We start from the raw sequence: 23,514 nt of genomic DNA on the forward strand, positions 1-23,514 counted from the left end.
TCCTTGTAAGGGACCTTCATCGGCAGATTTCGGTCAACCTTCTCCACCTGTCGTAGCCTTTGGAAATGCAGCAGGGTGGTGGATCCGCCATTGATCCCACCAGGCTTCAGTGGCATTAGCGTCTCGTTCCGAGCTGGTAGCAAGCAGAATACGTTTCAGTTCCTCCGAATCTGCTTGATCAACAGCAGTGACTCCCTTAGCGTCCTTGAGCTGAGGGTCAGCGCCACTGCGCAGTAACAGCCACACCACCTCCGGGTTGTTCATAAATGCCGCTTTGTGCAGTGCTGTCGACCCGTCTCGTTGAGTAGCAGCATTCGGGTTTGACCCTCCTGCCAGCAGCAACTGAACAACCTTAGCGTGACCCTTTTCAGCGGCAAGGTGCAGCGCTGTAGATCCATCGGCGGAGCGTGCTTCCAGATTCACGCGCTTCTTCACTAAATGACGCACCACGTCGACATAACCATTGAAAGCGGCCACCAGTAGCGCCGTAAACCCACTTCGCTTAATGCAAGCCTCTGGCTCAGCCCCTTTCATCAAAAGCTGTTGTACAACATTGGCGTGGCCGCCCGAGGCAGCCAGCAACAGTGGCGTGAATCCGCTCGCAGTTGTAGCATCCACTTGCGCCCCTTCCACTAGTAACAATTGCGCCATTTCCAGATTACCAGCCTGGGCAGCCCAGCATAGCGGCGTGAAGTTGTTGCCTTCAGATCGTACTTCTATGTCAACGTCGAACGCAAGTACTCGTCTCGTAGTCTCCAAGTCATGGCGTTGGACAGCGAAAAGTAAGCTCGCCTCGTTTGAAGAAGGGGGCTGAACGCGCAAGTAGCTTTGATACGATGGCGGTGGCTCTGCGCAAGTCCAGTTACTGCGCATACTGCTCGTCAACTCTTCCTCAGAGTGATCTCGCTGGTTGACAGTGTTGTTCAGCGTGTCTTCCATCGTAACATCGTGTCCTTCACTCAATATCGCTCCGAGGTTTACCTCACTGCTCTTGTTGTTCGCCACCACGACGATACTTTCATTACTTGATGGTTTGCCTTGATCACGGATGACGTTGCTCTTGAAGCTGGAAAAACTCTCGGGCTCTACCATCGGCTCATTAGCAGTGAAATGCCGAATTGCGTCCTCCGATCGGCTGTTGCCCTTGCCAGTGGTAGTGCTCAGCAGTTCCACTACTTGGTCATCGATCGCATACTCTCGAGCAAGTTTACCATTTGCATCCGCTACACGCACGTCGGCGCCGTAGTGCAGGAGCCACCCCACCATGTCGTAATCGCCTTGTTCGGCGGCCACATGCAACGGCGTAAGCCCACCTACCGTTGAGGCAGCATTGGGGTCTGCGCCTTGATCGAGCAAGAATCGGGCGATGTCAGCAAAACCTTTTTGCACAGCTGCAAGCAAAGGCGTGACGCCATCCGCGCGTCCTCTGGTGTCAATGTCTGCTCCATGAGTAGCGTGGTGAATCACCAGCGCCAAATTGCCGGCTTCCGCAGCGAACAGAAGCTTTAGCTTGGACTCGTGCCTCTCCAGTGCTCGAACAACGTGCGGATCATCCGCGTAGTCGTGCGCGCAGTTGCCGCGGGCGTCCAAGCTGCGCGGATCAACTCCTTCTTGCAGCAGCAACGTAACCATCGCCGCTCCACCCCGAGCACCTGCAGCTTTCACCGCCAGATGAAGAGCCGAACTGCCATCCTTCAAGGCCGCAGCTCGGTCTGCTCCTGCAGCGAGTAGCACGCGCGCAATTTCCACTCGACCAGCGCCACCTCCCGCTGAAACCAGCAGCGCAGTTTCGTCCTCGGGGCCACAAGTCTCCAGGTCGTCGCCTCTCGCGATCAGGTACTCGACAGTCTCCAGGTCTCCCGCCGCCGTGGCATTCAGCAGTGCCGTCTTGCGGTCGAACTCGTCCAGCATCTTGGCGATCTCCAGGCAATCGGGTGAAACATACTCCCTCGCCCTCTTGCTCGCTCCGTCCTTCCGATGCGTTGAGGCCCAGTGACGCAGCAAGTCGGCCACAATCTCCGTGTGACCGCCTTGCACCGCGACATGGAGCGCCGACTTCCCCGAGGCCACCGCGACGTCTGCACTTGCCTTGCGGTGCAGCAAATAGGCCACCACCTCTGCATAGCCCGCCTTGGTTGCCAGATAGAGAGCTGTGGCTCCGTCGGGGCCTCGAAACTCCACGTCGGCGCGATGCCGAGCGAGGAACTGCACGACCTCCAACTGGCCAGCGCCCGCAGCCGCCATGAGGGCGGTGGCGTCATGGTGCGGCGCATCCACCGGCACGCCCGCCTTGATGAGGGCGCGGACGAGGCTGAGCTCCCCCGTCTTGGCGGCGGAGGCCAGAGACTTGGCCGCCTGCGTCGAGTGCACTGACACGCCCGACGCCAGCAGCCGGCGCACGATCGTCTCGCTGGCTCGGTCGATCGCGGGGGTTGGCTTGGGGCTGCGTCGCGTGCTGGGGCTGCTGCTGCTGGTGACGCTGGGGCGGTGGCTCTTGGGCGTGAGGCCGCCGCTCGAGGAGCTGCTGGACGACGAGCGCGTGAGTGAAGCGGACGGGAGATCGGAGAAGGTGTCGACGCTGATGCTGCTGGCGCTGCTGTGGAAGCTCGAGAAGCTGGTGGAGGCGACCGAGCGGAACGAGCCGCTCACGGGGCGACGCCCGCTGGGCGGCGGCGGCATGCTGCTGCGATGGAGAAGACGGGAACTGGTGGCTTCAGGGCGAGTGCGAGTATGACGAGCCCTGCGTTCCGAACGCGGCGCGTTCTTTCGGGTGATGAGCCCGTGAAGGCTACACCCCGCTGACCAGACTGACGCGGCGCTGCTAAGTTGCAATATCAGCTGCGGTAGCTCGGTGCTGAAGTCCATGCCTCTGGCCTCTGGGCAGTCTTCAAAGCGGCCCGATCACCTTACCGGTAGCAGCAAGCTTGACACTTTTGGCAGCACTGCTCTGAGATGCACGCTGCCCGTTTCAGTTCCTCCGAATCTGCTTGATCGACAGCAGTGAGCCCCTTCGTGTCCTTGAGCTGCGGATCCGCGCCACTGCGCAATAACAGCCAGACTACCCCCGGGTTGTTCATAAAGAGTGCCGAGACGGCGTTGTTCGCAATCGCAAGATTCACAGTGTACTCCATTGTCTGCGCAACAATGGCGGATGCGGTATTACTGTGAACCGCGATGTGAACGCCTCTCGCAACATTCTACGCGCCTTCGAGCTGCGTCTGAGCGGACAGCCACGCCCGCCGGAGCTGAGTAGGAGCTCGCAACAAAGGTCGACCTAGTGCCACAGTGCTAGATCGTCGCTGGAATCCTCGTACGGACGAGGTCTCCCAGTATTGATATTAATCATAAGCCAAGACAACATCGCCGCAGGTGAGGCAGCAGTAATCCGTGCCCCCCACCTTTATATTTTAAGCAACTCAAAAATGCGTGGCGACCGCTTTCGTCTTCCTTCGTCCATCGCGCTCCACAACAAGCTCGGTCTGCAGTCACCGATCTCTTACTCTTCCGCTCAAGCAGCGGGCAGCGCACAACAGATGCGCGTTAGGGCGAAGAAACCGTAGGCTCTTGCTTCACTTCCGTCGCCTCGTCCTTGATATCTTCAGCAGCCTCCTCCAGCACTGGTGACGAGGTAAACGACACCTCGTCGAACAGCGTCTCGCTCTTCACGTGAGCGCTCCCCTCGGTCTCCGTCAACTCCCCCGTCTCAAAAAGCTTCTGAGCCTTATCCCGCGCATCCGCCGCTGCGGCCTCCAGCACGGCGATGTCCGCCGCCGCTTCCTCGTCAAGCTGTGGGAGCGCGTACACCGCGTACAGGATCACGATCGCCAGCGCCTCCAAGAAGACAATGTTCAGGATGAACAAAATCGCGGTCGGCACGGCCCAATGGTACATCAGATACCGCACGCCCGTCAACTGCGCAATGACCGTGAGCTTGGCCGAGTACACCTGCAGCTTGGCAGTATTCAGCTCGATATCCACGCGCGTGAGCGGGAACTCCGTGCTCTCCTGGTACCCGTTGATCGCCGTCACCCTTAGCGTCTGCGCCGGCTCCGAGAAGCCCAACGCGTACGGCACGAGCCAGAAGCCGAGCTTCAGCCAGCGCACGGGCGCCGGCATGTCGTGTAGCGTCACGGGTCTCGCACTGGCCGCCAACTGCCTCTTGTCGCCCTCGTAGAGCGACGTCGAGACCATGAACACGCCCAGCTCCGCGTTCACGCGCGTCTCGGGCACCGTCAGCTCCACGATGACGTCGTACTTGACTCCGGGCACCAGCGCCGCCTGCGTCTTCTGCTGCTGCTGCTCGGGCTGCGGCACCATTGCCTGCCACTGGTGCACGGGGTCTAGCAGGTTCAGCGACGCCGCCGGCAGCGCTGCAGAGTTCGGCTCGCCCACGAATCGCTCCGCGTGCTGCCGGCCGTAGTGGAAGAATACCTCCTGCTCGTGGAACCGCGAGGGGATCACCAGGTGGTAGAGCGCGGCGTAGAGCAGCGTGGCCGTGGCGAAGAGGAACGAGATGCCGGCGAACACCTGCGCGGCCCGCAGCGCCCAGAGCAGCAGCAGCTTCGAGTAGACTTTGGCCATGCGCGCCAGCTCCTCGCGCAGCCGCTGGCGCTCCGCCTCGTCCTTGAGCAGCTCCGTCGCGCTGGAGGGCAGCAGCGCCAGCAGCAGCGTCCACGGGACCCACGCCGCCGCCATCCTTGACACTTTTGATACAGTGACAGACTGAGATGAGATGGCTTCCTAACGGTCGTAAAGACGCGTTATTACGGGTTTTGTTCTTCGGTTAACACTCTGATTTAGCGCGTTTTGTTTCGCGTAGGTCGACATTCAACTGCAGAAAATGACGGTGCTGCGAGGCTTCGTGCGCAGCTACCGGCGCCTGGTGGCGACGTTCGTGGCGCCGCAGAGCTGTCCGATCTGTCTGGAGGCTGTGCCTGTTCTGGCGCTGTGCGACGTGGAGGAGGAGGGCGATGAGGCCCACGCGAAGCTGCACTGTCGACACCGCTTCTGTGCTGGTAGGTACCTAGACGGATCGATGGGCATTGTCAAGGTTTCTGTCGCTTAACAATTGGGCGCAATGCGCGCACTGGCAGAGTGCATTCGGAGGTACATTGAGATGAGGATCCGAGCGCGAGAAGTGGACGAAGGTACGGAAGGGGGCTGCAATGTATAGTGCAATGGGAGACTTCTGACGCGGTTGACTATTTTAGATCAGTTGGTGTGTCCCGTGTTGGACTGCAAGCAGAGTATCAAGGAGGAAGGCATGGAGCTTATTGTGGGGGTCAAGCAGACTGCGCAGTATCGAGCCGTGCTGAAGCGCAAGAGGGTAGGTCGAAGCTTTCGTGGAAATGGTAGCATCGGTTTACAGTGCTTACGGTCCGGCTGCTGCTTTTTAGGACGAGAAGAACCCGAGCGCGAGGTGGTGCCCACGCCCGGGGTGTGACGAGCTTATCATTTTTGAGAGTACAGACAACTTCACGTGTCCGAAGTGCGCGACAGTCGGCTGCTTCCGTTGTCGTGGGTACGCGCACCGCTTCTGGTTCTGTCGGGGCGGGGAGGACAAGTCATACCTGGCCTGGGAGGCGTCCGTGGGCAGGCAGAAGGCCATGCCCCAAGTGCCAAATGCGCATCTGGAAGAACGAAGGCTGCAACCACATGACGTGCACACATTGCCGTCTCGTGTGTGCAAATGCACTCAAGAAAGCCCTGGGTATCCATCGGCTACTCGTACACTCCTTGCGGAGTTCTCTGCGCCTGCCCAACTGAATACGAAGGTTGTGCCGTCGGTGTGATTCTATAAAGAATATCGGTTGTACTACTCATCCTGAGTTAATACTAGGGCCATCACTTTGCCACCCGCTTCTTGTGTTGGGGGGCGGATGCAGCCAATGCTGTCAGCAGCGGTCGCAACGCGCTCGGCAGCCTAGTCGTGGATTTTGGCGTTCATTCTCCAACTTCCTCTGACGAGCACATCGACACCTCCTCCACCTCGCCCTACACGACTTCTTCGTCCGACTATGATCGTCCCGGCAACGGTGCTCGCCGCCGCAGTTGGGAAGAGGAAACGAGGCACCGGGTCGTCTCGTAACCAGCAGCGGCAGGCGAAGCGTGTGGCCCGTCGAGAACGGAACCAGGCTGCCGCGAAGAAGCGCAAGACGTCGTCGGGGGCTGTCACCACGAAGCGCACGCCGAAGACAACACCGCGCAAGCGCAAGACCCCGGTGAAGCCCAAGCCGACGTGGACGTTCACGACTGTCAAGATGAAGCTGCGGACGTTCTGCAAGGACGAGGGTGTAGCGCTCGCTTGGGACTCGGTGCTGAGGGACATGAACAAGATGGTGGCGGAGGCTTACGTGCTGGCCGCCGTCCACGTGGTTCGCTGCTGTGAGCAAGGTTTCGACATCCCCATCTTGGCGCGTTCCTTCTACCAGCAGTGCTTGTCGGCCGTGAGTGGGGGGAACCTGCACGATCGACGGACGACCATGACTGAAGAGTTCCGCGACTCGGTGGCGATCTACAGCGCGTGGCAAGGCGAGAGCCTGATCCCCAACAGGGACGCCATCAATCGTGGTTGGGCACAGGTGGCAGCCGAGCGCATGGCCCATGAAACCCAGAACCATCTCCAGCTCAACTTTTACCGGCGCTTCAAACAATACATTACGCTCCGCTACGGGCTGGCTGGCCGCGATCGCTACCTTGTGCTCAAGGGTATCCTCGACCCCGAGTACGACGGAGACAACGAGATCGTGCTGGAGTACAGAGAATTGATCCCCCGCAATGATGAAGGAGCGAGCTAGCGAGCTACTCCCGCTTGTGCACATGTTCCTCACTTTCGTGAAGGACCACAACCGCGAGCACGAAGGAGAACCGGGCTTCGAGATGGCAAGGACGTACTCGCTACTACCAACGAAACGGGGCTTCGTCTGCTCTCACTTCACCATGTCCTCTCGCGGCTTGCGGGCGATGCTGGTTCGAAGTGGATATGATGTTCCGGAAGAGGGTAGCGACTGGAACGCTGTCGCGGACAGCATGTGGCGGCGGCTCTTCAACACGAACCTTGTCGAGACGTCCAAGCCGGACGGGTCTCCAAGTCGCTTCTTCGCAGGTGAGATCACGACGGACGGCAAGTCCGTCAGCATCACCGTCAAGAAACCCGTTCGAGGACGACAGGAGCTGCAGATGTCTCCTGAGACCGCTGAATTCTTCTCGACACGGTGGGGGCTTGATCCTGGTCGCCGCGACATTGTTCGTCGCCACGAACAACCACGGCGAGACCATTCGCTGCTCCTCGAAGGAGTTCTTCCATGCCGCCACATACACTCAAAGCAACAAGACTATCCGGCACTGGTACGACTACGCCGACGAAGAAGTCTCGGAGGCCAACCGCCTCGTTCCGACGAAGAAGACGTGCTCGCTGGAGAGGCTCGAGGCCTACGTGCGCTACGTGGTGCCTCGCTTCGACATGTTGCTGGCGTTCACGATGAGGAAGAAGTTCCGGGACCTGAGGTTCCGACGTTACTGCCAGTCGCGCAAGAAGCTGCACGAGTTGTGTACGCGGTTCGTCGCTGGCCGCGACCCGGCCAGGACGATCGTCGGCTTTGGGGACTGGAGCTGCTCCGACTTTGGCGGCGTGATCAAGAAGTCTCCGGGCGGCCCCACCAAGCGGTTCATGCGCGAGCTCTCGTAGTACTGCCGGGTGGAGCTGGAGTCCGAGTACCGCACCAGCAAGGTGCACCACGGCTGCAGGCAGGCGCACCCCGGCGACCTCGTGACCCAGTACCAGCGCCAAGAGTGCCGAGACGGCGTTGTTCGCAATCGCAAGATTCACAGTGTACTCCATTGTCTTCGCAACAATGGCGGATGCGGTATTACTGTGAACCGCGATGTGAACGCCTCTCGCAACATTCTACGCGCCTTCGAGCTGCGTCTGAGCGGACAGCCACGCCCGCCGGAGCTGAGTAGGAGCTCACAACAAAGGTCGACCTAGTGCCGCAGTGCTAGATCGTCGCTGGAATCCTCGTACGGACGAAGTCTCCCAGTATTGATATTAATCACGTTAAGCAAACTATACTCGCAATGCATTCTCGTGTGAACAAATCAAAGGCACGCGATGGTTGCCTTCGCTTGAGCCCGCGCTCCCTACGCGTGGTTGTACTTGCGGAAGATGTGGCCGGGCAGGATCCACTGGTCCCAGTCCTTCTCGTACTTGAGGTAGTGCACGTAGCAGGCGTTCGTGCGGATGACCTTGAGGACGATGGCGTTGTACAGGTCGCCCTTGCTGCCCCAGCGGGCCATCACCGGCTCGTGCACCTCGGGCGTATTCTTCAGCGCGACCTTCTTACCCTTCTTGCGCTGGTAGAGAGACGACACCGGCAGGAACTCGTCGTAGATGGACTCCCAGTCCGAGTAGTGGATCTGCACCAGCACCTTGTCGTGCACCACCTTAAGCACCTCAGCGCGGTTGCGCTTCTCGAAGACCTGCACGCCAATGATGTCGCCCACCTTGAGGTTCAGCGAGTCCCAGTGGGTGCTTGCAGCGGAAGCCTCCGCCTTAACCTTGGCCAGCTTCTTCTTGTTCGCAGCCGCATCAATAATCTGCTTCGCTTCAGCTGCTTCCTCGCCGTTCAGCGCGGCCATCGCCTTCGTGAACGTCGATCCGTGGGTCGAGTTCTTCTTCTTGTTCAGCTTTGCGCTCGAATCAACACGGACCAGCAGGTGGTCAATGTCGTCCAGAAGCTTTTTCCAGTCCCACGAGTCCTCCGTAGGCAAGACCTGCTCCAGTGACAGCATGCGGCAAGCATGGCGCATACCGCGCAGCGTATCCAGCTTGCGCAACGTGGAGACTTCCTTGTCCAGAACCTGGTTGTTAGCGTGGTAAGCCTCCTCCAAAGCGGACATAACATCGTGCGCGGCGTTCCAAAGGATCTCAGCATGGTTAATCGTAGGCGAGTCCTGAGCCAAAAAGGACCGCAAGAAGCCCGTGAGGTTCACGGTATCCACGTGGAAGCGGTGGTACGACAGACACGCCGTGACATTCTCGCACGCGTGCAGTGTGCCTTCAGGCATGTACAGGATCTGTCCTGGCTTCACGTCAACCCGCCACGCAGGCAAGAACGCCAGCTGAGGCATTTTATCCAGATCCACCTCGTGGAAGTTGACAGACTCATGAACCGAGTCAAGCTTGGCTGCCTGGCGGTGCAGCATCGTGACACGCTTCGTGCCAATGATAGGGGCAATGGTGATGCCAAGACCGCCGGGGTCCAGGTGCATGCGACTTCTTGTGCTCTTCTGGCCCATGAACAGGTACTGCAGCGGGTTGTCGCCACGCACAGCGTCAAGCCAATAGAGCAACAAGTTGTCTCCGAGGACCGGCAGCTCTTCGCACTTGTAGCACAGAAGTTGTCCGGCCTTCGGGTCCAGCGGGAATTGCCACTGGTGCAGGTAGTAGTCCGACTTGCCGTGTTCCCAGTAGTTCTTCACGTAGTAGCTCAGCGGCAGATGCGTCTTGATCGGGTTCCGCTCCTCGTAGTTGCGCTCCAGCACGGGCACCTTCACGTCGTGAATGCCGTCCAGGAACTTTGCCGAGTCCAGCGTGCCCTCCGGCTTGACCCACCCCTCGGCGAACTTGAGCCAGCCAGTGTGGCCCTCCAGCAAGAAGGGCTCACCGGCAAACCGCTTCGCCTGGATCTTCTCCTTGGCGAGGCTGTTGTTAATGTTGATCACTTCTACCTGCTTAAAGTACAAGTGCTCCCACTGCGTCGGGATCGTGTAGGTGGGGTTAATGGCTTGGGCCTTCGCCTCCTCCGACTCGTACTTGGTCTCCTCCGCCAACGCGGTCCTCAGAGGCGGCGCAGCGACATCATCAGGGGAATCTTCGCCCTGCTTTCCGTTGGCCTTTGGCCGCTTGCCCTCAGCTCCGGACTCCGTCGTGGTCGTCTTCTCCAGCGACCGCTTGCGTGCACTGCCCGGCTGCTTGGCGAAAAGGGGCGCCAGCTTGTCCCCAGCAGCAGCAGCGGCAGGAGCAGTCGACGCCTGCGTCTCTGCTTCCTTCGTCTTCAATGAATCTTCCCCATCCGCAGCTGCATCCGTTGCATTGGCGGCAATCGCCTCCACCACAGCCTCAGCCGCAGGCTCCGGGATGGTGCCGCCGAAGAACGGAGGACGCAGAGGCAAGGGCTGCCCCGTCAGCACTACAATAAACAGTAGCAGTTATTGTCAGCAACGCTCAGTATCACTTGAACAAGGTAGCAGCAGCAGCGGTGTACCTCCCACGATGCTGCCCTTGAAGTACTCAAGCGCCTTGTCGTTAGCCTTGAGCACGTCCAGCATGCCCTCGATGGCCGCCGCAGCGCCAATAGCTCTGCGCATCAAATAAATCACCGCATCAGTCCTCCGTCCCCACTCAAAGCTCTGCCAACGGCAACAACGGCGCCACTCACTTCTCCTCCACCAGCTGCGTGCGCAGCTCGTACGTCTTCTGACTCAGGTCCGGGAAGCCCGCGAGGCCCTCGCTCACCTGCAGGATGACGCGGTCCAGCTGGCCGGTCTCCAGCGGCGCCGACGTGGCCAGCACGCCCTCGTCCAGCTCCACGTGCTGCTCGAACGCCTTGGCCGCCGCCTCCATCGTCGTCGTCGTCGTCGCTCCAAGTCACTCGAAAATTAGCTCTTCCCGCGCGACTTGACCCACCTCCCAAACTAAGTACGGTACGGTATCAACATTTCGCGTCGTTTCTATGTCTATTTCTTTCGTATTTCTTACCTCAATCCTACATCAGTAACGCGTTTCTAATCGAAGACGCAAACAACCAAGTCACACGAGCGGAGGCAATGGTAGCCCGGGGCGCGAAGAAGCCGACGGGCGCGCGGGACGCCGCGGCGCAGGAGGCGATGCGCGCGCGTCACGAGGCGCTGGCGCTGGTGGAGGAGCATTTCCGCGACTTCGACGTGGTGTGGGCCAAGGTGCACGGCTTCCCGTGGTGGCCGGGCGTGCTCTTCCACTCGTGGGACGTGGTGCGGCGCGCCGGCATCCGCACAGACCCCAAGATCGTGGCGTCGCTGGTGGTGCCGCCGCCCGAGAAGGTGCCGGAGCTGGACGCGGCCACGGGCGTGGAGACGGGCCGCGTGCGCGTGCGGCGCCACTGCCTCGTCATGTTCCTGGACAAGTTCAACTTCTCGCTCGTGGAGATCGACCCGAGCAACGTCGCGAGCTTCACGGCGCACTACCAGGTCTACGAGCACGCGGTCATGGGCAGCAAGAAGAGCAAGAAGACGGAGTTCCGCCGCGCGCTCGTCAAGGCCACGCAGCTGCTGCACATGGGCAACGGGTACGCGGAGGAGGACCTGGTGATGCTGGAGGAGCCGAGTCCGGCCGAGAAGAAGCAGCGCATGGAGGAGGTGGGGCTGGGCGAGCAGGAGGACGAGGACGCGTCGCTGGACGACGCGTGGGACGACCGGGAGATGGCGGACGACGCCGAGTCCAGTCTCGAGGAGGTGAGTGAACTCTCAGCGGAAGAGAAGAAGCCGGCGCGGAAGTCGCAGAAGAAGGCCGGCAGCAAGAAGTCGGCGGCGAACAGAAAAGCAAAGGACGCGGAAGCGGCGGAAGTCAAGGACGTGCAGGACGAGGACGAGGACGAGGACGTGGTGATTCTGGTGCCGTCCAAGTCGCGGAAGAAGGCGCCAGCTAAGGACTCCAAGAACAGGGCTCGTAAGCCGTCACGGAAGGAAGTGCAGAACGGAGGCCATGTTGCAGTTGTTTCGCCGTCGCCGTCGCCAATCGATCTGACGGGCACGCCTGAAAGCGAACAGAAGAAGGCTCGCAAAGCGAACGGTAAAACGTATGGGAGGCCGCCCAAAGCCAGAAAGAAGAAGTCAGAAGGCGACGCTGCTGGAAGTAGTTCAAAGTCCAAGAAGCATGGTCGGGCGAAAGTTCTGGTGCTGGAAGATGACGATGACATACAGAAGTCCTCCTCCGACCAAGACGATGTCAGCCACCAGATTTCAGATGACGCTGTCGACATTACAGGGGACGAGGAGGAGGAGGCAGGAGTACAGGAGAAACCGAGCAATTTCCTCTTGACTCCGCTATCTTCTATTTGGACGACGACGGTGTCAGAGGGCCAGGGGGGCGAAGCCGAAGCTCAGACGCAGCTTGCATACAAACAAGACTTTGTGTGGGATGACAGTGTCTTCACTAATGAGCTTAGCATCGCTGAAAAGCAGAAGGCTGAAGACGAGCGGAAGCAGGCAGAAAATGCGGCATCTGGGCGAGAACGATCGCTGGGTAAGCGTCAGTCGCGGTCTGTCCAGCAATCTCAGATCCGTCAAAACCTAATGTCAGGGAATCTGGACCCGCACACGATGGTGCAGTGCGCTGCGTACCGGCCTAAAGATTACGTGGAGGACCCGAACAGTCGAAGCCGAGGAGCACCTTCATTGGACCCACCATTCCAGGTTGTTGTGCATCCTGACGCTGTGTTCGTCGCGGACCTGCACGCACATCTTGCCACTTGCGAAATTATTGGCTTTCTCGGTGGCAAATGGGACGAAGCCTCCAAAACGCTGTACATCCAGGCCGCGTTTCCGTGCCGTTCGCTAGTGATCGATGGCGACGATGGATCTACTGACGTCGAGATGGATCCGGGCAGTGAAATTGAATTGCGTGGCATCATCGAAAACGCGCAGCTGGAGGTTGTGGGATGGTATCACTCACATCCCGCATTCGCACCAGACCCGTCCGTTCGTGACATTGAGAACCAAACAAGCTACCAGCAGCTCTTCCAGCGCCCCTGTACTAGCAAAGAAAAGAAGCCTTCGGAGCCGTTCGTTGGACTGATCGTTGGCACGTATGACACACGTCGAAGCTCACCAGTGAGCCTTTTCCGATACTTCCACACACGAGGCGAGAAGGTCAGCGGGGGTGCGTGCCGCGAAATCTACATGCCTTACGAATTCATACCAGGTCGGCGTCACTTTCGGAGCGTGTTGCAAGATGAGGAGCGTGATCGAACCCGCATGTTTCCCATGTATCATTCCGTTTTGCAGCATTTCAAGCTCGAATTGACCTCTGCCAAGCAGCAATTGCCCGTGGATATTAAATTTGCACCGACGAAGAGATCGACGCCCAAAGCGTCTCCTTCAAGAGCGCGAGGTCAGGGCTCTGCTCGGAAGCGCAAGCAAAGCGCTGATATTACGGCGGAAAAGCCGGTCAAAAAGTCGAGGGCGAAAAGCAAGCGTCCTGCCCGCTCCCGGAGTGCGAGTCACATCGATCTGACCGACGACAATGATACCAAGCATTTGCCGCTGGTAGAAAACGACTCTACACTTTCAAATGGGGTCAGTGAGGACAAGGAGAGCGAAGCGAGCAAGGACTCACCTGGAAGCACAGAGGTCAATGCAGCGTCTTCGAGCCGTGAGGTTGATAGCGGTGATAAGGAGGCGAAGGTTGCATCTTCCACGGACTGTGCTGGTGCTGACGCAAGTACTAGCAACGCTGCTATTGAGGGCACAAAGCCTGACGTAGATGGCATTGAGCAAGAGGTCGTCGAAGTCGTCGTGGATGCTGTAGTATCTACTGAGGCTGCCAGTAACGCTGGAGCCAGGCGGAAGCGATCAAGAAAGGCCGGTGCTCCTAAGCGGATAAATGAGAATTCGGGGAGCTCAGGTGGTGATGAACACCAGCAACAGCCACAGCAACCGTCCACCGATCGCACCATGGTAGGGGATGCAACCAACGGATCAGCAGAGCACGTATCATCCTCGACAGAGAGCAACAAAATGGGCAATGGGAACGTGACCGTCAATACCGACATCAACGTTACCCAGCAGTCTTCATCGTCTTCCGCACCAGCATTAAAGCCTGCCGCATCACCAGCTTCAAGCAGTGGCTCATCTGGGCAAAAAAAGAATCGCCGCAAACCTCAGAAAACGACAAAGAACAGAAATCGATCGGGGTCTCCTGTCAGTGATGGGCCGTCCCCGGGCAGATCTCCAAGCCCTACCAACGCCCCAACTCAAACGTTCTACGAGGCATTTCAAGCGTCAGGGCCTCGAGTTCCGAATGGTGGTTCCCAAGAAGAAGTCGCACATTCATCGAGCCGCGTGAATGGCCCAAAACCGGATAGTATCCTGGTTGAAGACATGCAGTATATTACTGTGGAAGAGGACATGAAGGCAATGCCTGTCAGCTCTTATGGCGACGCTGATGTTGATGCTGCATCAGGTTTGAAGTCGATCAAGCGTGAGGCCGTTGTTAACCCAGAAGTCGAGAGTTTCGTGACCTCGTTGGTGGATACAGTGGTGGAGAAGTTGGCTCGAATGGCTACTGCCGGTGGTGATTTGTGTGGGCTGGAGAAGAAGGCAGTTGCAGAATCTCCTTCTAATGAGGCGGTTGATGGGTCGTGTTCGAGTGTGCCCAACAAGTCTACGGTTGCGGCATGTGACGCTGTGAAAGGAGAGGATAAAATTCCACCTACTGTGGGTGCCAATACGAGTAAGGTTGCTGTCAGCAAGGAGAAGGAAATGCTGAGTAACTCTGGTGACGCAAGTAGTGGAGCTACCACTCGCACAGGGCCACAGCTTTTCGGGAGCAATGGCGAGTGCGAGGACATTCAGACGTCGTTGCAGAAAATGGAAAGGTACTTGGACAAGTTGAAGGCGCTAGCAGCAAAGTCTAACGAAGAAGACAACGACAAAGCCCTAGTCGCTGCGAAGCCCGAGTCGGAGTCGACGCTGAAGGTGAAGGTTGATATCGCACCCGAGAGAGATCAAGATGTGTACTTGACTGCATTGCGAACCAAGTACGGTGCGGGTGTTAGCGGGTGCGCGGAACAGGTGATCACTTTGGTGGACTATTATCGCGACTTTGAGAGGCGCACCGACCTGAACGAGATCTGGAAAATGCGGATAACGAAGTTGGAGAAGATCGAGAGCTCTCTCTCAGAGTACGTCCAATTCCTGAACATCCCTGTCGCCCTTCGACAGGATTTCATCAAGGTAAAGGGAGCCCTGTTAGTTTGGAGATATAATTATGCGGAAACTTAGTTGGTTGTGGTGTGTGTGTGTGTTCAGGATCTGATTTCGTATCTGCGCGAGTCTTGGTCGAAAGACTTGCAGGGGTGAAAAGGCAAACAGTTCAGTGATTTATTGTGCGGAGAGCACTTGCTTTTGAGAACGAGTACATCCGTCTATGGATGGGAAAGTGTGAACGTTCTTCTTTTCATCTTTTGCAGACAGATTTAACTGGCCTGCAGTCTTAAACTTCGAGGTACTAACCTACTTGACGTGAAACATAGCGATTCCTCGTCACAAAACTCTCGTTTACTACAGCCACAGTGGGCGCGACGTGACTAGCTTCCCTCGATCGCAGGCTCGTCGTTATATCGACTAACCCGCCTCAGGATTGGTCGAGGGCGGCGCGACGAATAAGGCACAGGAGGCACATACACTGGATACTCGTCCGAGTATTGTGAGCGGCCATAGGAGGGCATCGAGTACGACCCCGGGGGTTGCGTCAGTATACCAGGGGGGTCATTTATCATGAACTCTTGTGTTCTCCACCGTTTGCCGAAGCGGAGTCTCTGGGGTCGTCCAAAGACTCCATCTGGGCCTCCTGCATCCTCGGGCTGGTCTGGATTTGGATCCGGTTGCGTGGGCACTTGAGACGACGAGGCAACCACAGGCACGTTGGTGATCGGACGTGCTCTGCTGTCGTGGTATAGTCTCGTGTCAGCGTTGGTGTTGTCAACAATGCAGAAGCGCGAGCGTGACAGATTCTCCTTCTGCCTCATCCAGTCGGGCTTCAGGCCGCCGGTCACACGACGCGGGACCGGGGCTTGTGCGGGTGCAGCTGGCGGCGGTGGCTGTTGAGATGGAGGCCGTGTCAGTCTTGGGATCGGCGTGTTATCTATCGGAACCTGGTGGTACTCCGGTGGATGCCTTGGAGCTGATGAGGCTTCGCGCTGTAGTCGCTGTGATGGCGGTTGTCGTCGGCTCGGACGGCCAAGCGAACCTCCGCGTCCACCACGTCGAGCTTGCTGCTGGGGTCGACTAGGTGCCGATTGAGTATTCGTAGCCGCCTTTGGTGATGACGTCTTCGGAGCTGCCGGGATGTTCTTGATCCAGGAGCTTTTGATCCATTTCGCGAGATCCATGATGCATTTCGGTAGGGGGCTCTTCCGCCCTGGCGGCCCACGAGTTTTACTCAGGTAGTTGATCGTTTTACCAATGTTTGATGCGATCACGTCATTTCTTGCAGGCGTCGGAAGCATCGCCACAATTTTCAACACGTGGAGCAGCTCATCGTCACGCTCCATCCGCTCGCGAATATTTTCCGGCGACTCAATCGCATCGCTTTCGTTTGACTCTTCATCCTCGTCATCAAGAACTTCGGTCGCGAACGAGTTCAACAAGTGATTCAGCACAACCAAGCCATCAGACTCCATGAAGCGTATCACGGCGTCGCGATCTCGAACATCAGTGTTTCGGAGCAAGTCATACTGCATAGCCATCTTCACGGCAGTCGCCTCACGTCGGTCCAGTAGATTCAGCAGTGAAGCGCGTAACAGCTCGAAGGCCATGGCGCGCTTCGGGAGTGGCTCTGTGGCCTCGTGCGGCTTCTTGTCAATGATATAAAACGGTACTTCTTTCTTCTTCTCGGTTTGCGGCGCGTCCGACGCTGCTGCATCAGCTGCAGCCGCAGTGGGGCCCGGTTCTTTTCGACTCTCGACAGTCTCCACTCCATCATCTGGATCTGCCAGATCTCCATCACCAACCTCCATGGGTTCTTCCACGGGATGACTTGCCATTTCCAGCGCATTTTCTCGAGTAGCGCTGCCCATTGTGCTGCTCATAATCTCCAAAATATTAGGCGCCGGCTCGGCTTCATCACTCACGCTAGATTCCGGCTCCGTTTGATCGACAATAACGACATCATCTTCCTTTTGCTTTTCAGAATCGTCCTCCACAGTGACTACGTCTTCAGCTGGGATCGGTTCGACGCCAACATCGCTTACAGATTCGACGCGCGGTCGCTTCCGTCGAGCTGGCGCGACTTCATTATCATCTAAGTAGTCACTGCCTTGCCTGGTTCGGATAGACCCAGTTCGTGTCTTCTTCCGGCTAGGCGACGAGAAGAACGGCGACTTTATCAGTGCGAGCATGCCGTCGATGACAGCCGACTCCGACACCTCTTCTGTCGACCCGTCCTCATACTCCACACAGTAACGATCACCGAACGGCAAGAAGCTCGTCACTTGACCGCGAACGTCATCGTCCACGTAGCTTTCACCTTCACTTGATCGTTGCCGAGGCCGGCGTAGCTTCACACCAAGATACCGACTAGTAGTGGTGTCCTTCACAGGAGGGGGGAATTCGTCCTGGTCGTCGTCGTGAAGCTCGATGTTAGGTGCCGACAGGAACTTCATCACCTCTCCTCGTGCGAGCAACCTAGGCTCCCCTCCACCGGGCACGAACAGCGTGTAGCAGTCCAAGGTCTCATCGTAGCGCGTAAGCCACCCGTGCTCCTCCCCGCCCTTCTTGGGCTGCCTCCGCACGACGTGAGAGCCCACGAAGCCGAACGGGTCCTTGGTCTCGATGTGAGCCATCTCCCCCCTACGGAAGTGGCCAGAACACGAGCTTCAACGCACGGGACTCGCTTCAAATTCGAGCCCCGCGCACTCGACCGTGACGTTGTATTCAACCAAGGAAAGGCTCGGAGCTGTCCAGAAACTTAAATTCTGAAGCCACGAGACCCTACTCCTGTCGATTCTCGTAGCTAGTTAGTGAGCTAACCCCCCACACTAACCAGCGTCCGAGTGTTCCTTTTCCTCCTCTTTCCTTCTTCCTCTCCCTCTCCTCTTCGTGTTTCCTCTATCTCTCCCTTTCAACTGCCGCTTTCTCCTCTCGCCCACGAGCCACCCGCAGTGCGCGGTTGGACTTACGAGCGGACTGGAGGCGCGCGTAAGAGGGGGGATGAGAAACGACGCAGAGCGAAGGTGAAAAGGGCCCCACGGAGCAAGCGCCCCACACACTTCCGACCGACCTCCGCTTCCTTCTTGACTGATTGCCGACTGAGGTCTCCCCAACAGCAACTTTTTTGCATTTCCATTTTCAGCCAACCACTGCCTCTCAAATCCACGTTTCATCAAACGATTGGTTGAAAGACGCCCGAGCCAAAACTTCAAGCTGAAGCGGCGCGCAATAAGCAGCATGGGCCTCTACTGCCTCTCCCTGTGGCTGGCACTGCTCCTCTCGAGGTACTGCCGACAGGTATGCGGGGCTTTCTACCGCGACGACGCGGCTACAATGCCAGTGGGGCTGGTGCAAGTGCTGGAGGCTGAGATTGACGCGACCAGGCAGCAGCTGGAGCTCTACAAGCGCAAGGCGGAACTCCTCAGCGACACCCTCAACCAGCTCCAAACCCACCTGCAAGAGAGCAGCAAACGCAATGAATCGAGCTCTGGAACTCCAAGTGGCAATGCTGCAGCTACGCAGCAACGTCGTCACCGACCACGCGAGAGTCCGCAGCTTTTCAGCGACTGGTTCGAACCGCAGCGGCCCTTCTCCTCGCTTGGAGTCGATGGGGCGAACTCGAGTCGGTTCTTGGCTCAGTTGGTCTCCTTCCGCCCGAATACGTCGCCAGTAGGTAGGAGACAACAGGCGGCATCGCGCCGTAAGACGAGCACTGACGACGATCCGCCGTTGCAATTCCTGCTGGTGATGGACCCACGGTCGACTGTCATGAGCTTGTTCCACCCGACTACGCACGAACTGATGTGGCAGCATGCGCTGAATCTACGATCTTCGGCGGAGGATGGAGAGTTTCAAGTTGCAGACATGTTCTTCGTGTCCGATAGGAGCTCCTATTTGGCCTTCTTGTCGACGTCGGGAGACCTTGCGCTCTTCAAACTGAGGCTCTGGCACTCCCGACGGGTTGTGGCGGGGGATACTCGGCGACTGAAACCCTTGAAAGAGTTAGAGGACAACCAGCTCCAGTGTGCAGTAGGTCAAGACAACATCGCCGCCTCAGACCGGGCCCTACCACCCTGGTTGCAGCCGTCTTGGTCGTCGTTAACAGCGCCACCTCCCGGAAAGTATCTCCACGTCGACGTCGAGCGCATCTTTTGGACTACACTAGACCCTGCTTGGAGTTACAAGCGCGGCAAAGTTGCAGTGGTGGCGCAACACTACCGCGTATTTGTCGTCGCTAGCGATTCCTCTGGCGGACTGCTGTCCTTTTACAACGGCGACAATGGGGCATTCATCAAGGAGATTCACACGAGGAGCCGCGTTCACGATGGCGGTGCAGTGCGTTTGAAGCCGATCCACAGTAGCAGAGGGCTGGTAGCTCTAGCTACGCAGACTCGAGTGGTTTTCGTAGACTCAACCATACCTCTGCTGGTTCCAGTCGATTGCAAGGCACCCCGAGGGCACAGGTTTACGAGTCTAGCGACGGATCCCGCCCGGCCCTCGATCGTTTACCTCGGGACATCAACCGGCCGCGCGCTAGTTTTCAAGCTTCACAACTTCGGTGCTGTGCGTCAGCGCTCCGAGTTTAGTGACCAGAGCCCTCGAGGTCGAGTCATGTGCGCTTTGGTGGATCAGCTCATGCCACGGCAACCGATATCGACTGCTTCTGGGACTAACACACCAGCCATTGTGCAGACCATGCCGGGGTTTCTCGTGCTGGGTACGGGGCCACGGTTGGCGTTGTACCAACTATCAGGAAGTAGCGACGACGTGCGTCCAGCCTACCTCTCTGAACGATCGTTGGCAGGTTCGTTCATCCAGGAAATGAGTCTCATTCCAGCTCAGCAAGTGCGGATCATGGGCGTAAATGCCGCAAGGGACCTCCTGGTGCACTCGACGGGCTTCGCCGTTCTCGTTGCAGTTCCTTCAGGAACTGATGATCACCTGCAGTATCAACTGGACGTCTACGAGTCGCGCATTCCGCCGCCCGGATCTAACATCGACCTTAGCTGGATACGCGTGCCCGCGATGATGATCTGCGCGCTGGCCGCGATGTTCTGGCAGCAAAAAGGCCGTCTAGCGTGTTCCGCAGGCGGGCGGAGCGCCTTCAACGAAGCAGAGCTCGCGGGCATGCTGAGTGGTCGAGGAGGGCGGCTATCGAGCATGGGCATGGGGACGATGAAACGTAGCGGAACGAATAGCAACCGCCGAGCGAGCGACTGGTACTAACTTGCCATCAAAGTCTCGCCTCGTAAGCCAAGCTTAGTGACAATCGTGAACGCCTCAACAGTGCTGACGCTGATCAAAACTCTGCCTGTCTATATTTTATTTCACATAAACGGAGTCGAAGGCACAAGTGGCGATCATGATGGGGCTGCTGGCGAAGACGCCCGCGGTGCTGTCGCTCAATGGGCAGCCGCAGGTGACGCTGCGCGTGGACAAGGGCGACGACGCGGAGCAGACGCAGCACGCGGAGCCCCCGACGTCCGTGGGCGGGCCGACGCTGGAGCTCATGAAGCTGCTGGGGTCCCTGGTGCGGCTGCGCATCTCGGACGGCCGCGTGGTGGTCGGCCGCTTCCACTGCTTCGACAAGCACCAGAACGTGATCCTCAAGGACGCGCGCGAGTTCGCGCCCACGCGCTTGGGGCTCAGCAAGAACAGCAAGGACAAGGTGGCCAGGGCCGCGGAGGCTCGAGACCAGGAGGAGGCGCGCTTCGCCGGCGTCCTGCTGCCCCCTGGCAGCCGCTCGCTCGGGATGACGCTCGTGCCCGGCAAGCACATCGTGTACATGAAGGTGCAGTGCTGATAGAGTAGAGAAGGCAGTGAGTGGTTGGAGAGGATAAGGAGCCGAGAGTATCGTCACTTTACGTATACAGTATCGATAGCTCGTTACAGTCGGTTGTCTTCGAGGACCTGGGCCTCTTTCTCGTCAATGAACGTGTCCACGTTGGTGATCATCTCTTCCACGAGTCGGCACACAGCAGCTGTGTCCCCTTTCGAGCTGTCGGATAGAGGTGACCTCTTCTGGGGCCGGAGAATGAACTCGGAGAAGTGGTGGGCGAGTCTGGCCGCGTCCATCCCGTTCTTGGACGAGTACACGTTGACGTCGTTTAAATGGAAGAGCAGACACGCCAGCATTGTACTGCGCACGAAAGACAAGAAGAAGTCAGTGGCTGGCAATGAAGCACAAGGCAAGCCGGGCTAGACTACAGAGACGTACAGGTTTTTCTTGGGCAGAGCTTCGAGCAGTGCGCGCAGATTCCGGCGTAGGTCGAAAGGTGCAGTCTGTGCCTCGCGTGCTAGGGCGACGAAGTCCTCGTACATTGTGAAAGGGATCAGGGGCTGCTCGAGTTGCTTCAGCCAAAGCCGTACCACAGCACCGGCGGTGATAGCATCTAGCAGTTCCTCCAGCTCATCCTTCGTGGGCTTGCGCGTCACGGACTCGCCAGCAAATTCATTCAAGAATTTCAACGCAGCCTGGACAGTAAGTGCATGCACACAGAGGTGTTAGCTGAGTCCAACATACGCGCAAAACATTTGCGTGCGTGCCTGCGTGTTTACCTTTAGTTTTGTGGCGTCGGGCTCGCTTTCGTAGAACTTTTCGGTCTCAATACCTGGCGTCGAGTCGAAGATGAAGTTGATGGCGTAGATGACAGCCTTCGGAACATTTTCTCCGGGACCCAACAGCACAGAAGACTCGGTATCTAACGCGCTTGATCGCTGTCGCGCCACGGCTCTAGGCTTCTTGGCTCTGCCACTTGCATTTGTGGCCGATGTTGCGCCAGTATTGTCCGCTGTCGAGTCCACATCGGGTCGTGGACTGTTTGCACTGCGAGTTAGCAGCGAGTCCAGCATGTTCACCCACGCCACCGTAACCTGCGGTGAGTCCGCCACCAAGCTATAAACACGAGAAGACCGTGGAGTGCCGTTCTTTTCCTGCTGCTGCTTTGCCTGTGTAGACGCAGTAGCCTTCTCGTTGTTCGAGTTGGTGCTGACGTTGTTGTTGCTGCTCGCGTTCTCTTCGTCGGAGGATACGTAGTCATCGGCATAGTGGGTGCCCCAGCTATTGCGGCACGTGATGTCGAATCGACAGCCTTTGTACTTGGGGTGGCTTAGCTTGCCGATGCGCTGGATAAGCCGTAACGAGATTGACCCGATCTCGCCCAGCGGAATCGGCCCCCAGGCAGATTGGACCACGTCCGCGTAGTAGCGCACCTCGTTGGACCGCGCGTAGAGGACAAAGTAGCGTGAGTTCCACTTCTTGAGCCCCTTGATTCCGCGCCGCTGCTTCTGACGCAGCCAACCTTCCAGCAGTACACCGCTCCCAGGTCTCCCGGGGAACGCCCCCGGCACCTTACGCAGCCCGGGACTCAGCACTTCGTCGTTGTTGCTTATCGCAAGCCTGGGGGATCCTCCGTACTCGGAGCCGCTGGCGGAATGCTTCAGTCGGTCTGTGCGGCGGTTTACAATAATGGTGGGAGCATTCCCAGCGCCTCCGGTCTGCACTTCGCTGGGTCGACCAGGCTTTGCGTTTCTGTCGGCTGGAGGGTCTGACGCTGAGTGCTCCGAAGCTGATGGTGTGCTTCGCGCAGCTTTACGTGCAGTAGGGGTGTTGGCAGCAGGGGACTCTGGGGTCTCCGCATCAGTTCCAGCACCAGGACCCTTCCCTTTACCACCGAAGGGGGACATCGTTCGCGTTTTCGTCATAAGTTTCAGTACATTCGTCTTCTTCTTCGCCGCATCACGCGAGGCTTGAGGCTCTGATGACGGAGCTCCAGCTCCACTTCCATCCGACCCGTTCCCATCTTTATCCGCTTTATCCTTACGATCCGTCAGCCTCTTCAGCTTGGAGCGAGGTTGCTTTTCACTATCCTCGTCCTTCTTGCCCGGCGGGTCCATCATCGAGCCGGCAATGTACGCGTCCAGGTCCGAGTCCTCTTCCTCCCCGTCGCTCTTCTCCTTCAAAGTCTCCTTCTTCACCGCCTTCGTCTTCTTAGGAGCATTACCTTCTTCTTCGTCCGAGTCGCTGTACCATTTCCTTCCCGCGCTTTTCTTGGTCGACGACGCCGTGCGACTGCTCTGACTGCGGGGCAGCGACCCGAACGTCTTCTTCTTGGTCTCCTCCCTCTGTTTCTTCGGTGGCTGCTCTTCATTCTTGTCGCCTTCGCTGCGCTCGCTCGCTCTACTCGCTTTACTCGCAGTCTTAGTGGCGGCAGCACGAGGGACGACGGCGCCGCCCCCCTCCGAAGAGCTCGAGGACCGCAGCGAACTGTCGTTCGAGCGACTGGACGCCTTCTTCGCTGCGTTTCGACGCACGTCGCCGCCCAGAGGGGAGCCGTCCTCCGAGCTGTCGCTCAGCATCTCACCCACGCGCTCATCGCCACCCGCTTTGGTCTTGGAAGCGCCACCGCCGCCGCCTCGACGGAAGCGCGAGCTGAACGAGGTCGCCATGGATACCGGATATCTTGAAGTGGCGTCGTCCGAACCCCTCAAAAGCGTTAGATATCGAGCGAATCAGGTTCGAGAGAGTACCACTATCGACCATCGAAA

At 58.2% G+C, this 23,514-nt stretch overlaps 12 protein-coding genes across 12 annotated transcripts; 7 read left to right on the top strand and 5 right to left on the bottom strand.

Moving 5' to 3' along the window:
- Positions 1-120: 120 nt before the first annotated feature.
- On the bottom strand, positions 121-402 carry PHYSODRAFT_436493 (hypothetical protein; the record flags this gene model as incomplete). The annotated part of the gene is made up of 1 exon (XM_009522160.1): positions 121-402. A coding segment is annotated over one exon (282 nt), but the record flags the coding sequence as incomplete, so codon positions are not given.
- Positions 403-3,540: 3,138 nt separating this feature from the next.
- PHYSODRAFT_251750 (hypothetical protein) lies at positions 3,541-4,695 on the bottom strand (the record flags this gene model as incomplete). The annotated part of the gene is made up of 2 exons (XM_009522161.1): positions 3,541-4,407; positions 4,432-4,695. The coding sequence occupies 2 exons, from the start codon at positions 4,693-4,695 to the stop codon at positions 3,541-3,543; spliced, it is 1,131 nt and encodes a 376-aa protein (XP_009520456.1).
- A 145-nt stretch (positions 4,696-4,840) lies between these two features.
- PHYSODRAFT_311785 (hypothetical protein) lies at positions 4,841-5,659 on the top strand (the record flags this gene model as incomplete). Its single annotated transcript, XM_009522162.1, has 5 exons — positions 4,841-5,015; positions 5,094-5,147; positions 5,211-5,326; positions 5,397-5,584; positions 5,638-5,659. The coding sequence occupies 5 exons, from the start codon at positions 4,841-4,843 to the stop codon at positions 5,657-5,659; spliced, it is 555 nt and encodes a 184-aa protein (XP_009520457.1).
- A 23-nt stretch (positions 5,660-5,682) lies between these two features.
- PHYSODRAFT_285052 (hypothetical protein) lies at positions 5,683-7,773 on the top strand. Its single transcript, XM_009522163.1, has one exon. The coding sequence runs from the start codon at positions 6,018-6,020 to the stop codon at positions 6,795-6,797; it is 780 nt and encodes a 259-aa protein (XP_009520458.1). The 5' UTR covers positions 5,683-6,017; the 3' UTR covers positions 6,798-7,773.
- Positions 7,774-8,139: 366 nt separating this feature from the next.
- PHYSODRAFT_481811 (hypothetical protein) lies at positions 8,140-10,624 on the bottom strand (the record flags this gene model as incomplete). The annotated part of the gene is made up of 4 exons (XM_009522164.1): positions 8,140-9,969; positions 10,114-10,190; positions 10,266-10,360; positions 10,440-10,624. The coding sequence occupies 4 exons, from the start codon at positions 10,622-10,624 to the stop codon at positions 8,140-8,142; spliced, it is 2,187 nt and encodes a 728-aa protein (XP_009520459.1).
- A 203-nt stretch (positions 10,625-10,827) lies between these two features.
- On the top strand, positions 10,828-11,472 carry PHYSODRAFT_406592 (hypothetical protein; the record flags this gene model as incomplete). The annotated part of the gene is made up of 1 exon (XM_009522165.1): positions 10,828-11,472. A coding segment is annotated over one exon (645 nt), but the record flags the coding sequence as incomplete, so codon positions are not given.
- Positions 11,473-12,330: 858 nt separating this feature from the next.
- PHYSODRAFT_387071 (hypothetical protein) lies at positions 12,331-13,026 on the top strand (the record flags this gene model as incomplete). The annotated part of the gene is made up of 1 exon (XM_009522166.1): positions 12,331-13,026. A coding segment is annotated over one exon (696 nt), but the record flags the coding sequence as incomplete, so codon positions are not given.
- A 747-nt stretch (positions 13,027-13,773) lies between these two features.
- PHYSODRAFT_485100 (hypothetical protein) lies at positions 13,774-15,039 on the top strand (the record flags this gene model as incomplete). The annotated part of the gene is made up of 2 exons (XM_009522167.1): positions 13,774-14,326; positions 14,366-15,039. The coding sequence occupies 2 exons, from the start codon at positions 13,774-13,776 to the stop codon at positions 15,037-15,039; spliced, it is 1,227 nt and encodes a 408-aa protein (XP_009520462.1).
- A 194-nt stretch (positions 15,040-15,233) lies between these two features.
- On the bottom strand, positions 15,234-17,600 carry PHYSODRAFT_350091 (hypothetical protein; the record flags this gene model as incomplete). The annotated part of the gene is made up of 2 exons (XM_009522168.1): positions 15,234-15,270; positions 15,442-17,600. 2 exons carry the CDS (start codon positions 17,598-17,600, stop codon positions 15,234-15,236), a joined length of 2,196 nt encoding a protein of 731 aa, XP_009520463.1.
- Positions 17,601-18,831: 1,231 nt separating this feature from the next.
- Positions 18,832-19,590, top strand: PHYSODRAFT_391329 (hypothetical protein; the record flags this gene model as incomplete). The annotated part of the gene is made up of 2 exons (XM_009522169.1): positions 18,832-18,996; positions 19,051-19,590. Coding segments are annotated over 2 exons (705 nt in total), but the record flags the coding sequence as incomplete, so codon positions are not given.
- Positions 19,591-20,311: 721 nt separating this feature from the next.
- On the top strand, positions 20,312-20,853 carry PHYSODRAFT_285054 (hypothetical protein). Its single transcript, XM_009522170.1, has one exon. It carries the CDS (start codon positions 20,333-20,335, stop codon positions 20,768-20,770), a length of 438 nt encoding a protein of 145 aa, XP_009520465.1. The 5' UTR covers positions 20,312-20,332; the 3' UTR covers positions 20,771-20,853.
- Positions 20,854-23,415, bottom strand: PHYSODRAFT_482775 (hypothetical protein; the record flags this gene model as incomplete). Its single annotated transcript, XM_009522171.1, has 5 exons — positions 20,854-21,106; positions 21,185-21,441; positions 21,526-22,724; positions 22,833-23,136; positions 23,194-23,415. 5 exons carry the CDS (start codon positions 23,413-23,415, stop codon positions 20,854-20,856), a joined length of 2,235 nt encoding a protein of 744 aa, XP_009520466.1.
- Positions 23,416-23,514: the final 99 nt, after the last annotated feature.

This window comes from Phytophthora sojae, assembly GCF_000149755.1.
Source record: "Phytophthora sojae unplaced genomic scaffold PHYSOscaffold_2, whole genome shotgun sequence".
NCBI lineage: Eukaryota > Oomycota > Peronosporomycetes > Peronosporales > Peronosporaceae > Phytophthora > Phytophthora sojae.

Coding starts and splice junctions, on each gene's coding strand:
- PHYSODRAFT_285052 (XM_009522163.1), top strand. CDS start 6,018: ATGATCGTCCCGGCAACGGTGCTCGCCGCCGCAGTTGGGAAGAGGAAA.
- PHYSODRAFT_285054 (XM_009522170.1), top strand. CDS start 20,333: ATGGGGCTGCTGGCGAAGACGCCCGCGGTGCTGTCGCTCAATGGGCAG.